Source organism: Haliotis rubra, unplaced genomic scaffold (assembly GCF_003918875.1).
Source record: "Haliotis rubra isolate DU_JTF1 unplaced genomic scaffold, ASM391887v1 Scf16, whole genome shotgun sequence".
Lineage (NCBI taxonomy): Eukaryota > Metazoa > Mollusca > Gastropoda > Lepetellida > Haliotidae > Haliotis > Haliotis rubra.
The window spans coordinates 1,497,440-1,520,540 of record NW_025765558.1 but is presented as its reverse complement, the minus strand read 5'-3'; the positions used below and the strand labels follow the sequence as shown (position 1 = coordinate 1,520,540).

At 40.9% G+C, this 23,101-nt stretch overlaps 2 protein-coding genes across 3 annotated transcripts; one reads left to right on the top strand and one right to left on the bottom strand.

Moving 5' to 3' along the window:
* The first annotated feature begins 703 nt into the window (after window positions 1–703).
* LOC124271316 lies at window positions 704–15,142 on the top strand. Its single transcript, XM_046706412.1, has 9 exons — window positions 704–776; window positions 2,255–2,335; window positions 5,267–5,410; window positions 6,804–6,902; window positions 8,793–8,933; window positions 10,739–10,888; window positions 12,924–12,995; window positions 14,044–14,121; window positions 15,095–15,142. Exons 1-8 carry the CDS (start codon window positions 704–706, stop codon window positions 14,073–14,075), a joined length of 792 nt encoding a protein of 263 aa, XP_046562368.1. The 3' UTR covers window positions 14,076–14,121; window positions 15,095–15,142.
* Window positions 15,143–17,532: 2,390 nt separating this feature from the next.
* On the bottom strand, window positions 17,533–22,930 carry LOC124271379 (potassium voltage-gated channel protein egl-36-like). 2 transcript variants are annotated; one of them, XM_046706515.1, is made up of 3 exons: window positions 22,351–22,930; window positions 21,548–21,784; window positions 17,533–19,637 (listed from the first exon to the last, which is right to left on the bottom strand). In XM_046706515.1, the coding sequence occupies exons 1-3, from the start codon at window positions 22,567–22,569 to the stop codon at window positions 18,690–18,692; spliced, it is 1,404 nt and encodes a 467-aa protein (XP_046562471.1). In that variant the 5' UTR covers window positions 22,570–22,930; the 3' UTR covers window positions 17,533–18,689. The 2 variants fall into 2 exon arrangements, with proteins under 2 accessions (XP_046562471.1, XP_046562472.1); XM_046706516.1 differs by lacking the exon at window positions 21,548–21,784.
* Between the last annotated feature and the right edge of the window lie 171 nt (window positions 22,931–23,101).

Genomic DNA, 23,101 nt, shown 5'->3' with positions numbered 1-23,101 from the left:
CAAGGTTGTAATGTGGTAGTGTTCAGGGTGACATTTGATTTTACTGTTTTATGTATTTTTAAATATGATCTTAGTTTCTGGAACAAAAAGCTAGTGAGGTTGGTAGACAGGGAGAAGTCCTATACAGTATCTGGGCTGCAGATGGGGCAATGATGAGGAGCATAAACACGCCTTATTTGCTGTATTTATCATTAAATTTAATTTAATCTATAAAATAATAATAGCAATAACAAGAACAACGAACACGTCGACGAGGTCATCATCAATAATAATGCTCGTGCTGACAAACCCGCAGTGTAATTGTAAAAATAACTTCAAAGAAAAAAATACTATTATATATTTTCATGTTCACAGCAATCAAAAGCTTTGCAAATTATAGTCAGTCACGGGTAGTTTTATTAGAAAATAAAAAAAACAAAACACGTTTTCAGTACTAAGTAACGAGGAATGTTCGTGCTAAATCCATGGTCATACAGAATACTATTTGTACAGAATATGTTTGGTACAGCATTTTAGCAAGGTCTCTACTGATAGTTCAAAGCCTAAAGAAAATCAGACTATATTGTTCCCATAGATTCTTTCGAACCTAATATTGTTTCAAAGACGACAATACGTCACATTTGCACAGTGATGTGTTTTATCACGTATGAGTGGATGGTATATTACGGCCGGTGCTATCGTTCACCACAACATACCGGAGAAGATGAAGTTTCTCGTCGTGTGTGCTGTTGTGCTGACGTCGGCGTTGGTCCACGGGCAGGAGGCGGAGGAGGATGGTAAATAGGTTATTTATTTCGTATTTTAATATTCATATTTGTCGATGCATTGTGACAAATCTTCGGGGATTACATGTTATGTTAATTTCTCAATACTAAAACGAAAACCTTCAGTTGTTGGCGATCAACAGCATTTTATATTTGTTGTTTATGGTTTTAAATTTACTGTTCCTTTTCCACGGATTTTTATATTCTGATTTCATGTGTCATGAATGTATAATTTGTTTTACTCGCGATATGGCTGAAATGCTACCGATGTGACGAAAAATTCTAACTCACTCACTCACTAAAACGGTAAGCGCAGTTTGTACATTTTATCCCCAGTATATGTGCTTTCTATTGCAAAGTTTTCAGTACACTGAAATGATTGTATCAGTGTCTCTACGGGCATGGTCGGGGCATGGTGGCGAGCTGTCTAAGGCGCCAGGCTAGTGATCCAGTGATCTAGAGGTGCCGGGATCGAGCCCACCTGTGACCGGGTGTAAAAGCCTTGGAGTTAACTTTCTGTGCAGACTCTTTCAGTGTTGTCATATAGTGTACAGTACACAACCCTGTGCAGCTTAAAAGAACCCACGAATCCGTTGGTATATGACCAGATTGTGGCCACATGAATACGTGCAAACACCTAGTTGCGGGTTCAGCAACGTGCAGTAACACTTGGACAAAGTACTGTTTAATATGTGTCCCAGTCCACCCAGCTGTGAATGGGTACCTTGTAAGGATGGGAAAAGCTACATTAAATCGGTGCGCCTAGTGGCTGCAAGAGGTGTATGATTCCCAGGGAGTTGAGATTGATAATACAATGTGCCATTTGAGATTGACATCCAGTGATCGAGGGAAAAACAAAGCGCCTTTGAGCAGGTGATCTGGATATTGGCGCTATATAAATATACATAAATAAATGTATAATAAATATATAAAATACAATACGGTTCGTTTGTTAAGAGCTACATGTCAGTGAAACCATGTTTAGTAGTTTGGGCCGTATATCCGCTTGATCATTATCCTAATTTCACACCCATTTCGTGAGTGAGTATGGTTTTAGCAACATTCCAGCAATGTTACGGCAGGGGGCACAAGAAATTGGCTTCACACACAGTCGCCGCAGTTGACGCAATTCAGTGTGTAGAGTTGCGTCCCGTGAGCTCATAAGCGACCCACGATTTTGGGTTACGTTTCTAGGTAAGCCAACACAATACCTGTGTTTGCGGGTTTCACCAAAAATGACAATTGTTTGAGACCTGCATTACTCCAGGTTTTCGTCCCACATAAAGTTGACATGTCGTGATGTCACTACAGTGTTTAAAGCGGCGTTAAGCCCCGCTTTTCCGAATCTTTGGGACCCCAGGGCCCAATCCACAATGCGTTCATAGCGCTACGATATTCTTCAGCCTATGGTAAACTAGAGAGTTACGACAGGTCGTAACGTTACGGACGCTTGGTGGATCAGGGCCCGGTACGGGTTTTGTATGTTTCAGCAGTACTGTTTCCAGAGTCAGAAGACGATGATCTTGAACTGGAGAATCTGGAAGACAGGGTGGCAGCCCTCGAGGACAACAGTAAGTGAAACTGATATGTGTTCATTGTTACATATACCTGAGGGCAAAAGACTTTCCACAGGAGTCCCTGTTTGAGAATATGGCGAGTGAGTGAGTGAGTATGGTTTTAGCAACATTCCAGCAATGTTACGGCAGGGGCACAAGAAATGGGCTTCACACACAGTCGCCGCAGTTGACGCAATTCAGTGTGTAGAGTTGCGTCCCGTGAGCTCATAAGCGACCCACGATTTGGGGTTACGTTTCTTGGTAAACCAACTCAATACCTGTGTTTGCGGGTTTCACCAAAAAATGACAATTGTTTGAGACCTGCATTACTCCGGGTTTTCGTCCCACATAAAGTTGACATGTCGTGATGTCAGTACAGTGTTTAAAGCGGCATTAAGCCCCGCTTCTCCGAATTTTTGGGACCCCAGGGCCCAATCCACAAAGCGTTCATAGCACTACGATATTTTTCAGCCTATGGTAAACTAGAGAGAGTTACGACAGGTCGTAACGTTACGGACGCTTTGTGGATCGGGACCCTGTTTTGTATGTTTCAGCAGTATTGTTTCCAGAGTCAGAAGACAATGATCTTGAACTGGAGAACCTGGAAGACAGGGTGGCGGCCCTCGAGGAGAACAGTAAGTGAAACTGATATGTGTTCATTGTTACGTATACCTGAGGGCAAAGACTCCAGAGGAGTCCCTGTTTGAGAATATAGTGAGTGAGTGAGTGAGTGAGTATTGTTTTACGCCGCTTTTCGCAATATTCCAGCAATATCACGGCTGGGGACACCAGAAATGGGCCTCACACAATGTACATGTGGGGAATCGAACGCGGTCTTCAGCGTAACGAGCGAACGGTATAACCACTAGCTTACCCCACCTCCCGGTTGAAAATATAGAGGAAAAGCCCAAAGGTTAAACTTTTCTGTACCTTCCAGAACGGTGTCCAAATATAGCACAATTCTAAATATAGCACACCCCCACTGTACTATGTTACAAACTAGGAACATTGTTCCACATTGAACAACACTGTCTCACAAGTTTATTTTATACATTGTAATACCCGAGTTAGAATTGATCTTCAGTATCCCATGCTTGTCGTAAGAGGCGACTAACTGGATCGGGTGGTCAGGCTCGCTGACTTGGTTGACACATGTCATAGTATCCCGATTGCGTAAATCGATGCTCATGATGTTGATCACTGGGTTGTTTGGTCCAGACTCGGTTAGTTACATATGTCTGGAATATTAGTGAGTGCGGCGTAAAGCTAAACTTACTCACTCACTCACTTATATATTGTAGTGAGTGAATGAGTATTGTTTTGCGCCTAATGAATCGAACCCGGGGTTGCACTTTAACAACTAGACTTCCTTACAACCCTCACTTAAGTTAGTAATATGAATATGTTAGCCGAATGAATGATCTATCAATGCCCAAGTTTAATGCACATGTGCAGCGTATGTTTTATCACGTTGTGAGTGAATGCGTTTGGTTTTGCTTATATTTTATCGAACCGGGGTTGGGGTGTGCCGAACGGAAGCCTTAACCACTAGGATATCCTAAAACCCTAAGTATGCTCAGTGTACTCATTATGAATTCAAGAACGAAGATTTAAAAATTAGTGCAACTTCCATTTTCAAGATCGTTAGGATGAGAAGGCCACAATAACTCGGTGCGCCTAGTGGCTGCAAGAGTTGTATGATCCCCAGGGAGTTGAGATTAATAACACGATGTGCCGTTGAGACTGACATCCGATGATCGAGGGAAAAAATACCAGCGCCTTGAGCAAGCACTAGTTGCCTGGATATGTGCGCTATATAAATATCATATAATAAAATAATATATGTACAGAATTATCCCTCTCCGGATTAAAGTATTGAAATTTAATTGCAGAATACTATAGTCTGTTTGCAGTGAAAACGTACCGATGAATTTCACTTTAAACAAAAAAGTAAATCAAATTAAGTGATAAAAACCAATAGTAGTGATTGGAATCTGTGATCGTTTGTTAAACAACTTTTATCCTAAGTGGAATAAAATTCTGAGATTTAAATGTTCAACTGGCAAGGTAAAATTATGAAGATCTGCAATCATAATTTCACTTAATTTGATTTACTTTTTTGTTTAAAGGGAAATTAATTGGTACGTTGTCACTGCAAACAGACTATAACTGAATAAGTAGGGTTAGCATGCATTCAGCATTATTCCTACCACAGCAGGACGGGTGACCAAAAATTAGTTTCACATGTTTTAACCATGCAGGGAATCGACACCGGGCGTTGGCGTGAAGAGCGTTACCACATGACTACACTTTAAACCTTAAAGTGTTATAGTTATGAACATTGTGAGAACACCATTCCTGTAACATATTTAGTGTTCTAATTTAGACACTATGTGTTCTGCCGCCAGAGCACTAGTGTTCCACTTACAGAACGCTCGTGTTCTAGATTTCAGAACACTATTTGTGTGTTCTGTATGTGTTCAACTCAGAACACCCCGGACGCTGTAACAGATTTAGAACGCCCTTTGAGTGTTCTGAGTGTTCTCAACTTCCACCAGCCTAACATGAACGAATAAAAACAACAATATGAAATGATTCAAAACTTTAGTTACACCTATACTGACTACGAAAACGAGTTATTGTTATCATCGTGGTCCTTGTGCAGCTCTAAACTTAAAAAAACCGACATGGATATAACATATTTACACATGTAAGCATGTTCTGTATGGTTTGCGTATGTTATAAATGTAAGTTATGTGTTCTGCGTATGCTCTAAGTGTGTGAATATATGTGCCCTTACTGGATTTATACCCAATCCTACTTACAGAATATTGAAATGTGTATAATATATATCCTAAGTAAGCTTAAAAAATGAGAAATAACAATGTTCCATTAAAATCTCCTCATCTAAAGCTGATTCCTCATAACTCGTTTTGCCTACCACAGTCACAGTGAATGAGATGTTGAGCGTGGAGGTCCCTTCCCTGGCGATGGAGGTCGAGAAGATGAACCATGCGCTGAAAAAGATGGATGACTACATTGACAAACTTTACAAGTACACCAAAGGAATCAAGAAGGAAATACAGGAAGGTTATGCATTTCATTTAAACTTTGACACTTCACTGAGTATGTATTTTAACAATGTTCAAGCAATGTTACAGAAACACCATATATGGGCTTCACACATTGTTTTCCATCAAGCCCAGGTCGTCGGCATGACGAGCAAACGCTTTAACAACTAGGTTGCCCGCTTCCTATGACGCTTAAACGACACATGAAGGGTTAAAGAATGTTTTGACAACGGATGCCAGGAACAACTCAATTCTTGTGTCTATCATATGAACCCGTGAAGATCCGGGTTAGAATTGATCTTCGGTAATCTATGTTTGTCGTAAGTGGCTACGTACGGGATCGGGTGGTCAGGCTCGCTGACTTGGTTGGCAGATGTCATCGTATCCCAATTGCGTAGATCAATGCTCACGAACGCTTTGACCACTAGGCTTCCCCGCCTTCCAATTATCATAAAGAGGTCACCACACTGAATGATGCCATCGTAACACCAATGTGGGGCGGGATTTTGAGGTCTAATATAACATCTTACTAACAAACAGTTCACGTTACAAGTTATATATAGAATACACGAGTCCTCTTGAGCCAGAGGGGTATCTGTCTTCAAATTTGGAATCACTGGATTGTCTGTACCAGATTCCACCGCCATACAGCTGGAATATTGCTGAGTGCAGCGTAAAAGTAAACTCACTCACTCACTCCATCATACGATGGGTTATGTTATCAATACAGTAAACCAATTCGATGAACATATTATTCTGATCACTGATCAACTAAACATGTAAATATATACGGGGTATATATATATACCGCCAAGCTGACGAAAATATGCACCTTTTTTGATGATGGCTAAAATGATACAAAATAGAGATGTATTTTCAATGGCGATACATTTGACGTGGGTTGACGTCTTGTTTTTCACCCTTTGCAATATTGTGACGATTGTTTTCAATCTTATAACGGTTTGATAACGTTAATGATTTGGTCACAATATGAATTTGTAATCTACCATACTTTTGAATACACAATGCCATTTAGAAAGTAGTCAAATGTAACATATGTTATATTTGAGATTACACTCTGTCAGTGGAAGCCGCGGTGGCTGAGCGGGTTAGGCGGTTGACTTTGCGTGCTGGCGATTAGGTGCCTGACTCTGGGGGTGTTGGTTGGAATCCTGGATGGGAATCAACCCAACAAAAGTACAAGAATCTGAGAAAGTGTAGTCCCAAATATAACATATGTTATGCCATACTGATGATACAATGTTGGCATACACTGCCAGTCAAAATAAGGTACACACCGAAATACATTTGGGTATTCGAGTGTATTATTGTCACGGTATGGAAACACTCAAATGATCATCTATGGATTGCTCCTTTCAAATATCAATAACTCCGTTTTGTATTGATTTCAGGCAAAGAAGACATAGCAAAATCAGTGAAAGCGAATCAGGACCGAATCGCCAAGCTTCCTAGACAGATAGAAGACCTGAAGAAGGACATAGAGAACAAGGGTAAATATGACAGTCTTTATCAACCCACAGGGGCTTGTAACGCTAAAAACTGCCACCAAGGTATATACTGTCACTGACGGGGTTTTAGTACTATATAAAAGGAAAGGGATGTAACGAGGTCAACACACCAGGTTCGTTTCAGGGCGAATTCAACAATGTTCACTGTATTTATCCCATTTAAAGTATGCACACATTTCAAGCCAATAGATTTACCAACAAAATGAGACATACAACACAAAAATCGAAGCAGTAGTTTGGGAGCTAGGGTCTTCGGAAGCTCGAAAAATCGTGATTTCTCGATTCCGAGCCAAATTCCTGCTCAGAATTTGTAGCGGTAACTCACCCATTTTCTTGTTTATTTCACAGTATACACAAACGACATGCACCAAAACATGTTGAACTGATGGCACCTGTCAGCGCGCTAGTCGCCATTCTTTCGAAGACACTTACATCTCACTCTCATAATGAGTTTACGTACATTTATTCATTTATTATAATTTTAGAGTATTATAACAAGGACATCAGATCAGTTTACGTACCTTTATTCAACGGAAACAGAATTGTGTCGTGCCCGTTCGCTATTGACGACCTATCCTTAACCTGCACTAAAAAGAGCAAGGGAGCTAATTGGCTAAAAATTAATTATGTCCCATCAAATCGCTGACTGTTTTCAGTGCGGGGCAGGTTAAGGCCAAGTTCGTCAATGGCGAACGGGCACGACACAATTCTGTTTCCGTTGAATAAATGTACGTAAACTGATCTGATGTCCTTGTTATAATACTCTAAAATCAACTTCCTCTTCTCTAAATCATCCATACTGAGGATCACTGAAAATGTTGTCTGCTAGCACGTAAACAAAGGGGGATAACTCGCCACAAACTAATGAAAAAGTATTAACGGAGTTGTCTTTCTTGAATGAAACCAAGCACTTGATAGCTGGTCAAGGTTGTTTATACTAGAAATCGAATTAAACATTTTCCTTAAATTCTCAATAATTTCTTGTCATACTATATATAGTATTAAGACCCCGTTAGTGACAGTATATACCTTGGTGGCAGTTTTTAGCCTGACAAGCCCCTGTGTATCTACCAAGTCTAATTATACTACGCTTTGTTTTCATATAAAATCTTTGAAGGGCATTTAGTTATGATACACACCAGTGGGAGAAGTTAGGGATCTCAAACCTCTTTATTATGGGGAACACACCATTTAAAAATATACTACTCACACTTTGCTAAGGATCACAAAAATCACAACTTTACTAAAACGTAGATATATTATTTTAAATTGTATCCATTTAAAACTGGATAAATAATGACATGGTAACCCCTCTTTAGGCAAACAGCCACTTTAATCTAACCTTATGCACTTGATACATGAGTAACCATAGAAATGGTTTTCATGGCACCAATCAACCATTTTGCAAATCATGGAACGAGTCATTGGCAAGTACACAACACCTGTCAATAGCAGGTATGGGTTCCACAAAATGAAATGACAAACTGAAACCTAGGATCCATGCTTACAATAAGCTTAGATATTTAAACCAACTTTGACCCCACATCATAGTTTTCTGTTGAATCCATGAGTTGATCCTTAGCAAAGTGTGAATAGTATATATGCGTATGTGTGGAAATGTACCTGATGAGGAGTTGGCTTATTGTAAGAGGCGACTAACAGGATCGGATGGTCAGGCTCGCTGACTTGGTTGACACATGTCATCGTATCCCAATTATGTAGATCGGTGCTCGTGATGTTGATCACTAGATTGTCTGGTCCAGGCTCGATTATTTACAGACCGCCGTCATATAGCTTGAATCTTGCTGAGTGCGGCTTTAAACAACAAATCAACAAACAACCTAATGTAACAACTGTTCCGACTGATTTCAGAGGACAAGCACTCGCCTGAGGAGACAGAGAAATACCTTCGCGGCCTATGGACAAACTGGAAGGAAGGGAAATTCGGAGTACCCGCAGAGCAGCCCAAAAAGGAGGAGCTGACGGAACAAGTGACATCTCCAGCGAAAAATGGTAAGGAGTCCTCTCCTGTGTCTTTGGGGATATACCTGTGAAGCTCCGGGTTAGAATTGGTCTTCTGCTTGTTGTAATAGGCGACTAACGGGATTGGGTGGTCAGGCTGGCTGACCTGGTTGACACATGTCATCGTATCCCAATTTCGGCGATTGATGCCCATGATGTTGATCACTGGATTGTCTGGTCCAGACCACCGCCATATAGCTGGAATATGGCTGAGTACGGTGTTGAACAACAAACAAACCAAAGCTTTGGGGATAAAACCGGGACACAGTTATAATCAATATATGATTACTATTATTTTGGTCTGATTGATATTATGCCTAATATCTTTCTCCTTATTTTATGCTGTTTTGTCGATACATCTTTGGTGTGTATGTTAATACATGTATGATCTATTCTGGAGAGGATCCAGTAATACAGATGTGCCTTTCCCTTAACCAGGCTGCCATATATATCTTCAACTCTCACAAATTGATAACACCCAATTCTATGCAAACACCTCATGTCATATACTCTTAAAAAAGGAACTTCATCTTCGATAGGAAGTATAAGCGTCAGCAAACTTTCCAAAGACAGACATCTTATGAACGCACTATCATTTCTCTTTATCGCCACCCCTAAACACAACGTATGGGGTGTCATTCTTGTTTTGACGGTTTTCAAGAAGGTCGATAAATCACTGTAGACCATTAATTTCGACAATTATCTTGAATCATACAGTTGTTAGTGTTTGTTTCTAGTCGGGTTTTTGTTTTGTTTGAAAATCCTACACATGCAAATTCCACGTCAAACACCAATCATCTTTCGAGAGCGATTACTGTACAAACAACTATGGTCATAAGGAAGTGCAAGTGGTGATGCACTCTCTAAACATTCATTATTAACATATCAACATTGATTGACTCCGCTATATTTCCCAATTTTTTTAATCGTAAATTAGCAATGAGTTCCCCTACTTTTTAAGAGTATTTTATACCTGCCAGAAAATCTGCAGAAAATCAGTCGAATGCCACACAATGTGCAGACTGTGTAGCTACAAGTATGGATAATCGCAAAAATAGTCCCAGACTAAAAGTATAAAGTGTATTTTTAACATTTGTAAAAACAATCTTTCACATAAGTCATCGCCTTGTCATCTGAGGCATCGCAATTCGCTGTGCAGAGTCGCCTCCCTTGGTCACGAGAGAAACCTATAATCGTAGATTCGACTCCCGGTGCACTATAAGTATGTTTCAAGATTTGCCAGCACCCAATCTGTGCTCATGGATTACATTAAAGTGGTAAACGTCTGATAGGCCGTCATATCATTATAAGATATTATTTAATGCGGCGTTTAACCTATAGGTACATTGCTCATTTTGAATATTGTTTTAAAAATGATTTTGCATATGTCCTCAAGAGTTTAAAATTTCAACAGTCAGAACAAATCAACAATTTACTGTCAAACATTAAGAGTGAGTTAGTGACTGAGTATGGTTTTACGCTGGTGTTAGCAATATTCCAGCAATATCACGGCAGGGGACACCAGAAATGGGCTTCACACATTGTACCCATGTTGGGAATCGAACACGGGTCTTCGGCGTGACGAGCGAACGCTTTAACCACTAGGCTGTCCTCCGCACCAACACCGAAGATAATCTGTTGACAAAATGCATGTTAAGACTGACACTATGTTACAAATGATATGGAATGATAAGTACAATGAACATAAAATAGACAAACAGACCACGTCAAAAGCTCCTTTGAGTTTCGGGCGGTGAACTGAAGATGGAGTATACAAATTCAGAATTAAATTTCAGCTTGGAGAGGACTTCGACACCACCAAAGAAGAGGCCACACTAGACATGTTGGTGGTCACAGTCGTCATGGTGGTGGTGGTGGTGGTGCTTTCGCCTGGACAGAGAACTGGTTAGCAAAGAAGAAACAAGAATGGCAGCAGAAGCACCAGGGTGAGAATAATATTACTCGCGATCATACACATTGGGTCTTGTGGCAGCAGAGGCCCCAAGGTGAGAATAATATTACTAGCGATTATAAACACTGGGTCCGTTCTGGCAGCAGAGGCACCAAGTTGAGAATAATATTACATGGAGGCTCATGAGAATCACATCATTCACATTGGGTCCGTTCTCGCAGCAGAGGCTCCAAGGTGAGAATACTATTACACGCGATCATTCACATTGGGTCCGTTCTCGCAGCAGAGGCTCCAAGGTGAGAATACTATTACACGCGATCATTCACATTGGGTCCGTTCTCGCAGCAGAGGCTCCAAGGTGAGAATACTATTACACGCGATCATTCACATTGGGTCCGTTCTCGCAGCAGAGGCTCCAAGGTGAGAATACTATTACACGCGATCATTCACATTGGGTCCATTCTCTTCGCAGCAGAGGCTCCAAGGTGAGAATACTATTACACGCGATCATTCACATTGGGTCCGTTCTCGCAGCAGAGGCTCCAAGGTTAGAATACTATTACACGCGATCATTCACATTGGGTCCGTTCGGGCAGCAGAGAATACTATTACATGCGATCATTCACATTGGGTCCGTTCTAAGCAGCAGAGGCTCCAAGGTGAGAATACTATTACACGCGATCATCCACATTAAAGTCGTTCTTCTCAGCAGAGGCTCCAAGGTGAGAATACATTCACATTGGGTCCGTTCGGCAGCAGAGGCAGAGAATAATATTACATGGATCATTCACATTTGGTCCGTTCGGGCAGCAGAGAATACTATTACATGGATCATTCACATTGGGTCTTGTGGCAGCAGAGGCAGCAAGGTGAGAATAATATTACATGGATCATTCATATTGGGTCTTGTGGCAGCAGAGGCAGCAAGGTGAGAATAATATTACATGGATCATTCACACTGGGTCCGTTCAGCAGTGAGAATACTATTACATGGATCATTCACATTGGGTCCGTTCTCTCAGCAGAGGCAGCAAGGTGAGAATAATATTACATGGATCATTCACACTGGGTCCGTTCTTGCAGCAGAGGCAGAGGTTAGAATACTATTACATGGATCATTCACACTGGGTCCGTTCGGGCAGCAGAGGCAGCAAGGTGAGAATAATATTACATGGATCATTCACATTGGGTCTTGTCGGGCAGAGACACCAGAGAATAATATTACACGCGATCATGGCCACATTTTGTCCGATCATTCACACTGGGTCCGTTCGGGTGGCAGCAGAGGCAGCAAAGGTGAGAATAATATTACATGGATCATTCATATTGGGTCTTGTGGCAGCAGAGGCAGCAAGGTGAGAATAATATTACATGGATCATTCACACTGGGTCCGTTCGGGCAGCAGAGGCAGCAAGGTGAGGCACCAAGGTATGAATCAGATTCGGCATGATCATGGATGGGTTTCTAGACACAGGTTGGCTGTGGCCTGAAAATATTCGTGTTGGGGTCTCAGCCAAAATACATTATTTCTCTCAGAGAAATGCTCACCCATTGGTTGTTGATTTTGTTTGTTTACAGCCGAACGCAGCAATATTTCAAGTAAATGACGGTCTGCAGTTAGTGAGTAGGTATGGGTTTACGACAATTTTAGCAATATTCCAGCAATATCACAGGAGACACCAGAAATGGGCTTCACTCATTGTACCTATGTTGGGAATCAAACCCGGGTCTTGACGAGCGGACGTTTTAACCACTAGGCTACCCACTGCCCCGACGGTCTATAAATATAAGATTCTGGCCTAGACATGTCAGTGAGAAACAGCATGAGCATTGTCCAATGCAATTGGAATATGTTTTTCAAAAGACAAATCTTGTGGATAGCAACTTCTATATTTGTTTACCACGACGTTTCGGGGCTAGTTCTTGCCCCTTCTTCAGGTAGTAAACAAATAAAGAAGTTGTTAAAATATCCATAAGATTTGTCAGTGCTGAGTAACGATGTATTTTTGTAATTTGGAAGTTTTTTGAAAGGGAAATAACTTTCGTTTAACTCTTCTTTTTGGAACAGAAAAACCTGAGACAGAAGACACGGGGAGCGCAGAGAGCGAACCGAGAATTGATAACACAAATGAAAGTGCAGGTATGTAAAATGGACAAATGTTTTTGTGCGCTCTTTTGTACGCTAAAATTGATCAGTAAGGAACAATGTTTCATACTCACGGCTCTACTCTGTCCCGCTCTACTACGAGCATGCCCCATTAAAGTGAGTGAGTGATCATGAAATCAGTTTTACGCAGCACTCAGCAATATTCCAGCTATATGGCGGCGGTCTGTAAATAATTGAGTCTGGACTAGACAATCCAATGATCAACAGCATGAGCATAGACATGCGCAAATGGAAACCGATGACGTGTGAACAAAGTCAGCGAGCCTGACCACCCAATCCCGTTAGTCGCCTTTTACAAGCATGGGCTACTGAAGATCAATATTCTAACCTGGACCTTCAGGGATATGCCTCTGCAAAACAATTTGCCTCGGAATGTAAGTATTTAAGCCTGACGCCATACAGCAGTACCAGTGGCATGCGACCTGTGAACAATTATGTCAGTATGGTCAATAGTCAATAAATTCAATACAGTCCCAAAATTCAATACAGTCAATAAATTCAATACAGACAGTACATTCAATACAGTCAGGACATCCAATACAGTCAGGACATTAAATACAGTCAATAAATTCAATACAGCCAATGCAGTCAAAACATTCGATACATTCTGGGTGAAACAGAAAATTGTTGTTAATTTTGAACAGTTGAAATTTTGGTATCAATGAACTATATATGAGGCGAAGTACCAACTGCTGAATACATACAAGCGAAAACACGCTAGCGTCTGAAGATCTGACCCGTGAAGATCCGGGTTAGAATTGGTCTTCAGCAACCCATGCCTGTCGTAAAATGCGACTAACGGGATCGGGTGGGTTAGGCTCGCTTACGAGGTTGACACATGTCATCGTATCCCAATTGTGAAGATCGATGCTCATGATGTTGGTCACTGGATTGTCTGGTCCAGACTCGATTACATCCAGACCGCCGTCATACAGCTGGAATATTGCTGAGTGCAGCGTTAAACAACAGCAACTACAACAACAGAAACGTGCACGGAACTGTCACTTACTTCTCATTTCAGATGAAGAACAGAACAAGCTAATATTCCGTTAGCAGACCAAAACAGACCAATGTAACGGTAGGATACCACAACAACAGTGTAATAATGAATTGAAACTGTCTTCTTCAAAATATAAACCGTCACGCCAGTGTCGACTATTCATCGAAATATACTGAGAGAAACAAATAAAGGATCACAGGAAAATGCAAGCTAGCGTTCCTTTAATAGTTTCCAGTTTTCATCACCAGCTTTGAATAGCGCTGTGGTGATGAAACCTGGAAAATAATAAAGGAACGCTTGAATTTTTCTGTGATCCTTTATTTGTTTCACTCAGTATATATTGTTTGTAAAAGTCAAAATAAAACACAACAGCAAAACAATTATGACCGGACCAGTGATGACACCACATGTTCCCGCAAAGGGAAGGAGTGAGTGGGTCGGGTTTTACTCCGCCTATAGCAGTAGTCCAGCAATATAACGACGGGACACCAGAAATGGACTTCACACATATGGAATCGAACCCGGGCATGACGAGCGAACGCTGTAACCTCAAGGCTACCTCGCCGCCCCGTTGCCGGTGGAGTTGAACAGAACATGGTTACTCATTTGGCAAACACCCGGTGTCATCACTAAAGTTTAGGCATCCGTTTATATAATTTTCACCAATAGTTTGTCTTTTACGACCAGTGGAATAAATTTCAGTCTGTAACCATAACTGATAATACTTGATAATATTTATTGGTCCCGATCCACAAAGCGGTCATAACGTTACGACCTGTCGTAGCTCTAGCGTTTACAAACGAATGTCGTAGCGCTACGTATGCCATGTGGATCTCCTGCCCCCCGTTCCACAAAGCGATTGTAAAGCTAAGGTGATCATTACTCCCACACGATCGCTTTGTGAAACGGGCGCCTTTATATCAACTCCCGGATGTTCAGACATTGCATCGCTTTGCATTTTTTCCTGTCTGTGTCAGGATGTTATGAGTGCTATGAATCCGTATGCATCTAAATATATTATGAAGCAAGTTTACACAGTGCCTCGCACTATATTGTTTTGTCTCTGTTTCAGCACGTTGCGTCCGCTGTGCATCAGAAAATAAATAAATGATGAAGCAAGTCTCATTGTTGTATTCTTGGTATTCGTGTTCCTGCTTTGTAAGGGAAACCTGATTACCTGATTATGTAGTGGCGTAGAGCTGTAATTCCACTCTGTATGCAGGAAGTCCAATTTCCCTTATCTCAAAACGAATGTTTAGATATTGCATTTAACACGGAAGTACATTTAGTGGACATTTAGTGTCTCGTATCGTTGTGTTTACATTTTAATATTAGGTTTGTTGGTTGTTTGTTTTTCAACGCCGCACTCAGCAACGTTCCAGCTATTTGGGGCGGTCTCTAAATAATCGGGTCTAATAATCGACCAGACAATCCTGTGATCAACATCATGAACATCGATTTTGGGATACGATGGCATGTGTCAACCGGTCAACCTGTTAGTCGACCGCCTCCGTGGTGTAGTGGTTAGAGCGTCCGCCCGGAGAGCGGAAGGTCGCGGGTTCGATCCCCGACCGCGTCATACCAAAAGACGTTAAAATATGGTACTTGTTGGTCCCTGCCTGGCGCTCGGCATTAATGGGTACAACAAGGACTGGTCGGCTCGGAGTCAGTATAATGTGTCTGAGTGGGGTATTCATGCTTCACTGCGGCATGGTATCTCAGTGAGCTAGCACTATAAAACCAGCTTCAGTCTGGGCTAGTACAAGCAGCCGCACATACACATACACACGCATGCACGTCGTCATATGAGCGAAATATTCTCAAGCACGACGTAAAACCCAATTTCACATCACATCACATCAACCTGTTAGTCGCCCCTTATTATGAGCACTGGATGCTGAAGACCGACTCCCCTGCTTGTGCACGGGTAATATTCTTCAAAACATAACAACCTCGTTCAGCTGTCTCAGATTTTGATCTTGCAAAAGGTCGAGCAGAATGGCAAAATGTTATTTATACAGGAAAAGAAATACATATCACACAACAAAAATAATTATTATTTCAAAGGGAATGTGTGTGAAGGTTATATGTATTGGGATAATTCCATAAACGCTAACATCCATCTGTATCGAACCTAATCCTCTCGTGTACTTATATAAGCGTTTACAGTGAGATAATATCAAAACCACATCAATTTCACAAATCACAGTTGAGTGATCACAAATTTGATTCGTAGCAGAATAACCGAACCCTAACACACTAACGCTGAACACGAACGGGTCATCGTGTTTTATTCCAAGAACGTATCGATTCAAATGAGTGATTATGGGTTTAAATAATGTTTTGCTTGAAATACTAAGCATTAACGCAAATACATGTGAATGGGTAAATACTAAAAGTTGGAAGAAGAAAACCTTCATGTGCAAACTGCGTTATGATGCGTACATCATTACACAGAGACCAGAATGATAACATATTACATATACAGGAACAGAAATACACATTAAAACACATTTCAAGTGAATATGTTTGAAGATTATTTCAATTGGAGTATATTTGTGCTCATCAACCTCCATCTGTATCGAACGTAAACATCTTACATAAGCTGACTGACTGACTGAGTTTTAGTTTTTACGCCGCTTTTAGCAATATTCCAGCAATATCACGGCGGGGGACACCAGAAATGGGCTTAACACATTGTGCCCATGTGGGGAATCGAACCCGGGTCTTCGGCGTGACGAGCCAACGCTTTAACCACTAGGCTACCCCACCGCCCTCTTACATAAGCCTTTACAGAGGGATAATATTTAAATCACATCGAAAAACCTCATGCATATTTCACGGCTGAGTGATCACTGACAGAATAACCAAACCCATAATCAATAATCAATAACCAATAATCAAACACGAGTGAGTCATCATTTGGTACTTACATAAGGTATCGATTCAACTTAGTGATTATGGGTTTGAATATGTTTTAAAAGAAGTTCCTAACAGTTGACTGAGTATGGTTTTACGCCGCTTTTAGCATTATTCCAGCAACATCACGGGGGAATAGAACCCCGGGTCTTCGGCGTGACGAGCCAACGCTTTAACCACTAGGCTACCCCACCGCCCTCTTACATAAGCCTTTACAGAGGGATAATATTTAAATCACATCGAAAAACCTCATGCATATTTCACGGCTGAGTGATCACTGACAGAATAACCAAACCCATAAACAATAATCAATAACCAATAATCAAACACGAGTGAGTCATCATTTGGTACTTACATAAGGTATCGATTCAACTTAGTGATTATGGGTTTGAATATGTTTTAAAAGAAGTTCCTAACAGTAATGACTGACTGAGTATGGTTTTACGCCGCTTTTAGCATTATTCCAGCAACATCACGGCGGGGGACACCAGAAATGGGCTTCACACATTGTACCCATGTGGGGATTCGAACCCGGGTCTTCGGCGTGACGAGCCAACGCTTTAACCACTAGGCTACCCCACCGCCCCCTAACAGTAATGAAAATATATGTTTATAGGTAAGCATAAAACAGTCAGCAGGTGAAACTCTTCATCAATGAACAAACAACGTCCGGATGAACATCATTACACATATATATACAAATATACATGTATGATTTCTTAATTACAATATTGACCATTCAGAACGTGACTGGCAACATCAAGATAAAATAACCCACATCTATTTTAAAACGTACAAAACGTGGCATGCCGATAGTGTCTTATTGTTATAGTCACGTGACTTAATAGGTACGTTGTGCAACGTAATGCTGTCATTAACTCTTTTGTACCACCAATAACACAGTCTGAACGGAACATCCAAATAGTTTCTATTAGGTAAGCCGTAAGCTGCACCTGCCAAAAATCTCTACGATTTTGGCATCACAGACACCTGGATGATTTAAATAAACGGGACCAAAATGTGATCTTTATGTTACAGTGAATATGTAAAGCCAGGGATTATGTTAGAGTATAATCCCTGAAGGTTTCTGTGATTATGTATAATGTCTGATTCACTGTATTTTCAGGGATTACACAATCACTGAATATAGACTAGAATTTTAGACATATTCCCTGAAATCTCTTTTTGTGTTGTTTAAGGTATATTTCTTCCAAAAAGATGTGGAATTAGACTTTTGTATTAAGCAGCATAGAGACGTTTCTTTGCTACAATGGTATCTTCATGCAACATAATAAAATTTATATATGATTGATATACATAGGGAAATGTATGATGGACATGTTCAGTGTATAATCACTGAGTGAATCAGACATTATACATAATCACTGAAAATTTCAGGGATTATGCATAATCCCTGGTTTTATATGTTCACTGTAACATGAATAGCTGAATCAGCGTGTACTAGTTGCAACGGGACGTAACTCCTCTTACAAAAAGCGGACGTCGACTACCCATCCAAAGACATTTTCACAATCTTGAATCTTCGTCATTTTTTTACCAATGATTACGCGGCATGTCAAAGCAATTGCTTGAGACTACATGAAAAATATTAATCTCATAATAGCAAAGAGGCAGTGACAAAACCGCAAGCTTTAATTATTTTGAGTTACCTATGCTTTGCATAATAATTAAGTAAGTTTTATTTTTTTATCAGAACATCAAATAGAGCAAGTGCAAAATCTTGTTTTTCATTTATCACCATGTTCTGTACGATCGTCAGCCTCACACACCTCAACTGGAGACACCTTGACCTTCTCCATCCTGGTCAACTCCTTAGCATCTGAGGTCCTGGAAGCGTACGAGTAGAACGTGACAAAGTTGTCCACCAACAGAGGAACTGTCAGAGCCAGGGTCATTATACCCATACACGCACACAACACGCCGACAAATCTGCCCTCGTGGTTAGAAGGTACCACGTCCCCATAGCCCACTGTTGTCATGGTGACCATAGCCCACCAGGCAGCAAACGGCAAATCTTCCATCTTGTCGGCGTTGACTGTGTACGCAAGAGTACCAAACACAATGGTATTGATGAAAATCAGAAGGATTATGAAACCAAACTCTTTGTAGGAAGTGAACACGGTGTATTTTAACACCTTAGCTCCTGTGATGTGTTTCGCAAGTCTGAAGAGTCTTAAGACTCTGACTATCTGGAACGCCCCGAGGTAGTCCATCGAGGTTTCCTTGAACTTTTCCGACCGCCTGAAATGATGAAATATCGAATCAGTGCAAGCAAATGCAACAGACAGAATGTCCACCCAGTTCATGATTGACTTGAAGAATCGGATGATGCTAGGGCACGTCAACAGTCTCAGGAGGAGCTCCAGCAAAAAGAACAATGTGAGTGATACCCCGATAATGTCGAATACCTCATTCTCTAAAAACACATTCGCAGGAAGTGTAAAGTTGTGCATGAGTTCCTTGGTAGTTTGATTGTGTTTTTCAAGGATTTCATTGACTTCAGCAGAACTGGAACTCGTCAGGACTCGTATCCGGTCTTCATGTTCTTGGAACTGAGAGCCGTAGTACTCCTTCCACAATTCAAGTGTCATGCCTTGCTTGAATGAATCCATGGACTGTAAAAACACCACCAGCACTGACAGGATCACCATCAGCGAGGACACGGCGAAATATATCTGAAAGTATCAAAGTGACTGTAACATCTATCTGTTAAAAGTGGTCGTGACATACTAACCGTAATGAACTCCTTTATCGTCGTTTTATCTTGAAAACATTGGAATTTGACTTCACGTTACAGTTAAAGAGTGAGTGAGTATTGTTTTAGGCCCCGTTGTAGTAATATTCCTAGAATATCAAGGCGGGGGACATCAGGAATGGGCTTCACACACTGAACCCATATGAGGAATCGAACCGGGGTCTTCAGTTTGGCGAGCGGACACATTAACCATTAAGCTATCTCACAGCCCATCTAGGTAGGGTTGTATAGATGCACGTCACCTTCTTTTAGGAGAACAGTCACAAGATGGCCCAGCTCGAGGTCTCGTAGGATAAAGCAAAGCGCAAAGAATACCCACTCGTGACCGTCAATGTGTGATTTCACGTAAAAATGTAACGATGAAATGTCGATTATATAATAATTTAATGAGACTGCCCAACACCTTGTCAGTGGATGTCCAGCGTTGGCACAGGCACAGTATCTTAAGCGACACAATGGCGTTGCTATGTCTATTTACTACCGTCTTCACCGTGCCTTTAGGTTTGACCCCAAGGTCCATCCATGGTACGACCCTGAATATGTTCAGGGCATCACGGAAAATGACAATTACAAAATTCGTTGGAAAAGACCCATATACAGCCTAAGACAAATCCTGCCTACAAACTTGGTCTTGTATTTTTTTAGGAAACCAGTGAATTTATTTCTATGATTTTCTTCCCCTTGTTAACAGCAATGTGATTGGAAAGGTTCAGGAAAAGCATAGAAATTGTTCTGGGTACGTATAGGTTAATCACCCATACAAACAGGCTAAAGCCCTCGCAGAGTTTATTTAAAAAACTACCGTAGTGAGGGTGATTAAACGGCTTACACCACGAGGGCATACTTATTTAATACGCGTGTAATGTATTAGGCATGATGACGATTATCAAAATAAGTACAATTGTTCTGTTTTTAGATAGAAATAATTGCCCGAGGGCAGCTAATCAGTTATGCTAATAAAACACTTCCAAGAACAATGGACATAACTTTCCCTAGTGGTTTAACCTTGGTCTAGGAGTCTCTATTCTTCAGAAATGTTCTTAGTGGGTTCGACTTGGTATTCACAGTCTGGGCTGCCCGCAGAGGGGCGAGGGCCCTGAGCTGATGATGAGCATAACGAGCCTGACTGTGCCAGGATCACCCGAACCCATTTTGTTGCAATTTATTTTAAATCTATAAATATAATAATAGTAACTAATGCTCCCGGTACATACCGAGAATAAAAAGTTAAGCGCCAGCTTATTTCAAAACTAAGATGTGAAGCTGTGGAAATGTTAGACTAACATAATTGGGAAGACCAATCCATATTTAGAGAAGGTTCATCTGGTAACTGATTTAGGGATATCATAAACATTTGTATTTACATTTAAAGGAAATATTGTTAAAGATATGATGGCACTGCTTTTTAAAGCAAAATAACTATTCCTATTCTGCTCATACAATAGTATTAAACGTAGGTTTCACTTGTCAAAAATGACAATCATGTGACCATATAACAGTCATTTCTGAGTTTCACTTTTCAAAAGAAGGTAACCTTTTTGAGGAAAGCAAAATGCATACATCCTGTTTATAGTAAAAGATAATTTCCATAATGGTTTTGTTTTTAAACTAAAAGTACTAAACCAAATTATGATAGTTGTTTTTTTTCTGAAAGATTTCCTATGAGACAACCTGTATTGGCAATATATACTTTTTATTCACAGTATACTATTTGCCAAATTTATGTGAGGTATATGTACAATAAGCTTTATATCTTACATCTATTGGTTTTTATAAGTGGTAGTATCTTAAAAGTCATGTCATCTTCATAGCATTGTGAAAATGTCTTACACGAGCAGGAATGGAAGAAAACGGGTGATCCAAGATACTCCAGATACGTCGCTTCGCGTTTGCAAAACGGGTTCCGGGTAACTGGCAACAGCTGCTAGCGTTGAAAGTGTCATTATCATCCTTCATTGACCTTTCGAAAGATTCTAAGTCCTTTTGAAGTTTGTTGAATTTGGTTAGGTTTCTTTTGCAACAAGGTTCAAGATCATTTGCAGCGAGACCCCAGAATTCCAGTTCTTCCTGTTAAATATAAAAAATACACAATCTGCTTTTTACATGTGTAGATGTGATTCATACATGTGAAAATACATCCTGAGTTGAATTTGTAACAAACGACATGTGTACAGTCTGACAAAGACGAACCTGCCCACAGACGAACACAACCCTTTTACTTCTCTGTACAGCCCAAAGACACAGAAAAACTGGTGCATGCAGGTGCCCTGTGTGATGGTACCTTAGAACAGACCTAAACGCACACGTGTACACGCTTCACTTCTCTGTACAGCCCAAAGATAAGATGGTACATGCAGGTGACTGGTTTGATGGTACCTTAGAACAGAACTAAATAGGGTTCACTTATCAGTACAGCCCAAAGACACAGAGAAGCTGGTGCATGAAGGTGCCCTGTGTAACGGTACCTTAGAACAGAGCTAAACACACGTACACGCGCTTCACGTATTTGTACAGCTCTGACACACTTAGAAGCTGGTACATTCCGGTGCCTGGTCTTATATATGGTACCAAAACAGATTTGAACAGACATGTACACACGCCTTCACTCAGACGTACACAACCCTTCCACCTACCTGTACAGCTCCGAGACACATAGAAGATGGTAGATGCAGGTGCCCTGTCTGATGGTATCCAAGGACGGACTTAAACACAGCTGCGGGTCTCTGGAAGAAAACCTCCTTCTGTGTAGATGACGTCAGTCGCCCTAGAGTAGAATCAGGGAACCTGGACAAAACATCTCGTCCGATCTCGAACCTACGTCCGCTCACGTTGACGGTGATAATGTCCGCCATGATTTGATGAACTGCACAGTCCTGCTCTATTTGCGTTTGTCCTTAGGGTTGATGGTTTCGAACACCTGTTCGTCTGGACAGAAACTCAATTCCTATAGATGGAACCCGCCACCAAGACTGGTTCCATGTGTGTATCAGTTTCTATTGACGATCGATCGTGACGCAGCAGAAATATAAAACAATCTAACTAAAATACTACTGTTCGATTACATTGTCATCTCGTCTTTCACTCACAAACACAGTACCAATTATTACAACGTTTGTCAGCATCGGATTATATACGGGCAAAGGCGGATGTTTCTCGTGGGTCCGTTGCCATCGGTTGAGGTTCTCTTCTGTTTACACTGACAAAACCGCTTGCTTTTGAACTGTGTCGTTTAATTATTGATGGGTTTAAGAAACTTCAGTATAATACCATTCAGTCTCTTTTCACGTCAATTGTTTTTGACGAAGTGCTACAGTGGATTCATAGTCAAAGACAGTGTTCAAAATGTATTAATAATTACCTTCGTTCTCATGTTGGCTTTTCAAC

Bases quoted from the DNA above. Each gene is read 5' to 3' on its own strand.
- LOC124271316 (XM_046706412.1), top strand. From the start codon at position 704: ATGAAGTTTCTCGTCGTGTGTGCTGTTGTGCTGACGTCGGCGTTGGTC. The intron at 2,336-5,266 runs GTAAGTGAAACT...TGCCTACCACAG, and splicing joins GGCAGCCCTCGAGGACAACA to TCACAGTGAATGAGATGTTG. The intron at 12,996-14,043 runs GTATGTAAAATG...TTCTCATTTCAG, and splicing joins TAACACAAATGAAAGTGCAG to ATGAAGAACAGAACAAGCTA.
- LOC124271379 (XM_046706515.1), bottom strand. From the start codon at position 22,569: ATGGCGGACATTATCACCGTCAACGTGAGCGGACGTAGGTTCGAGATC. The intron at 21,785-22,350 runs GTAGGTGGAAGG...TATATTTAACAG, and splicing joins TGTGTCTCGGAGCTGTACAG to GAAGAACTGGAATTCTGGGG. The intron at 19,638-21,547 runs GTAAGACATTTT...TGATACTTTCAG, and splicing joins TTTCTTCCATTCCTGCTCGT to ATATATTTCGCCGTGTCCTC.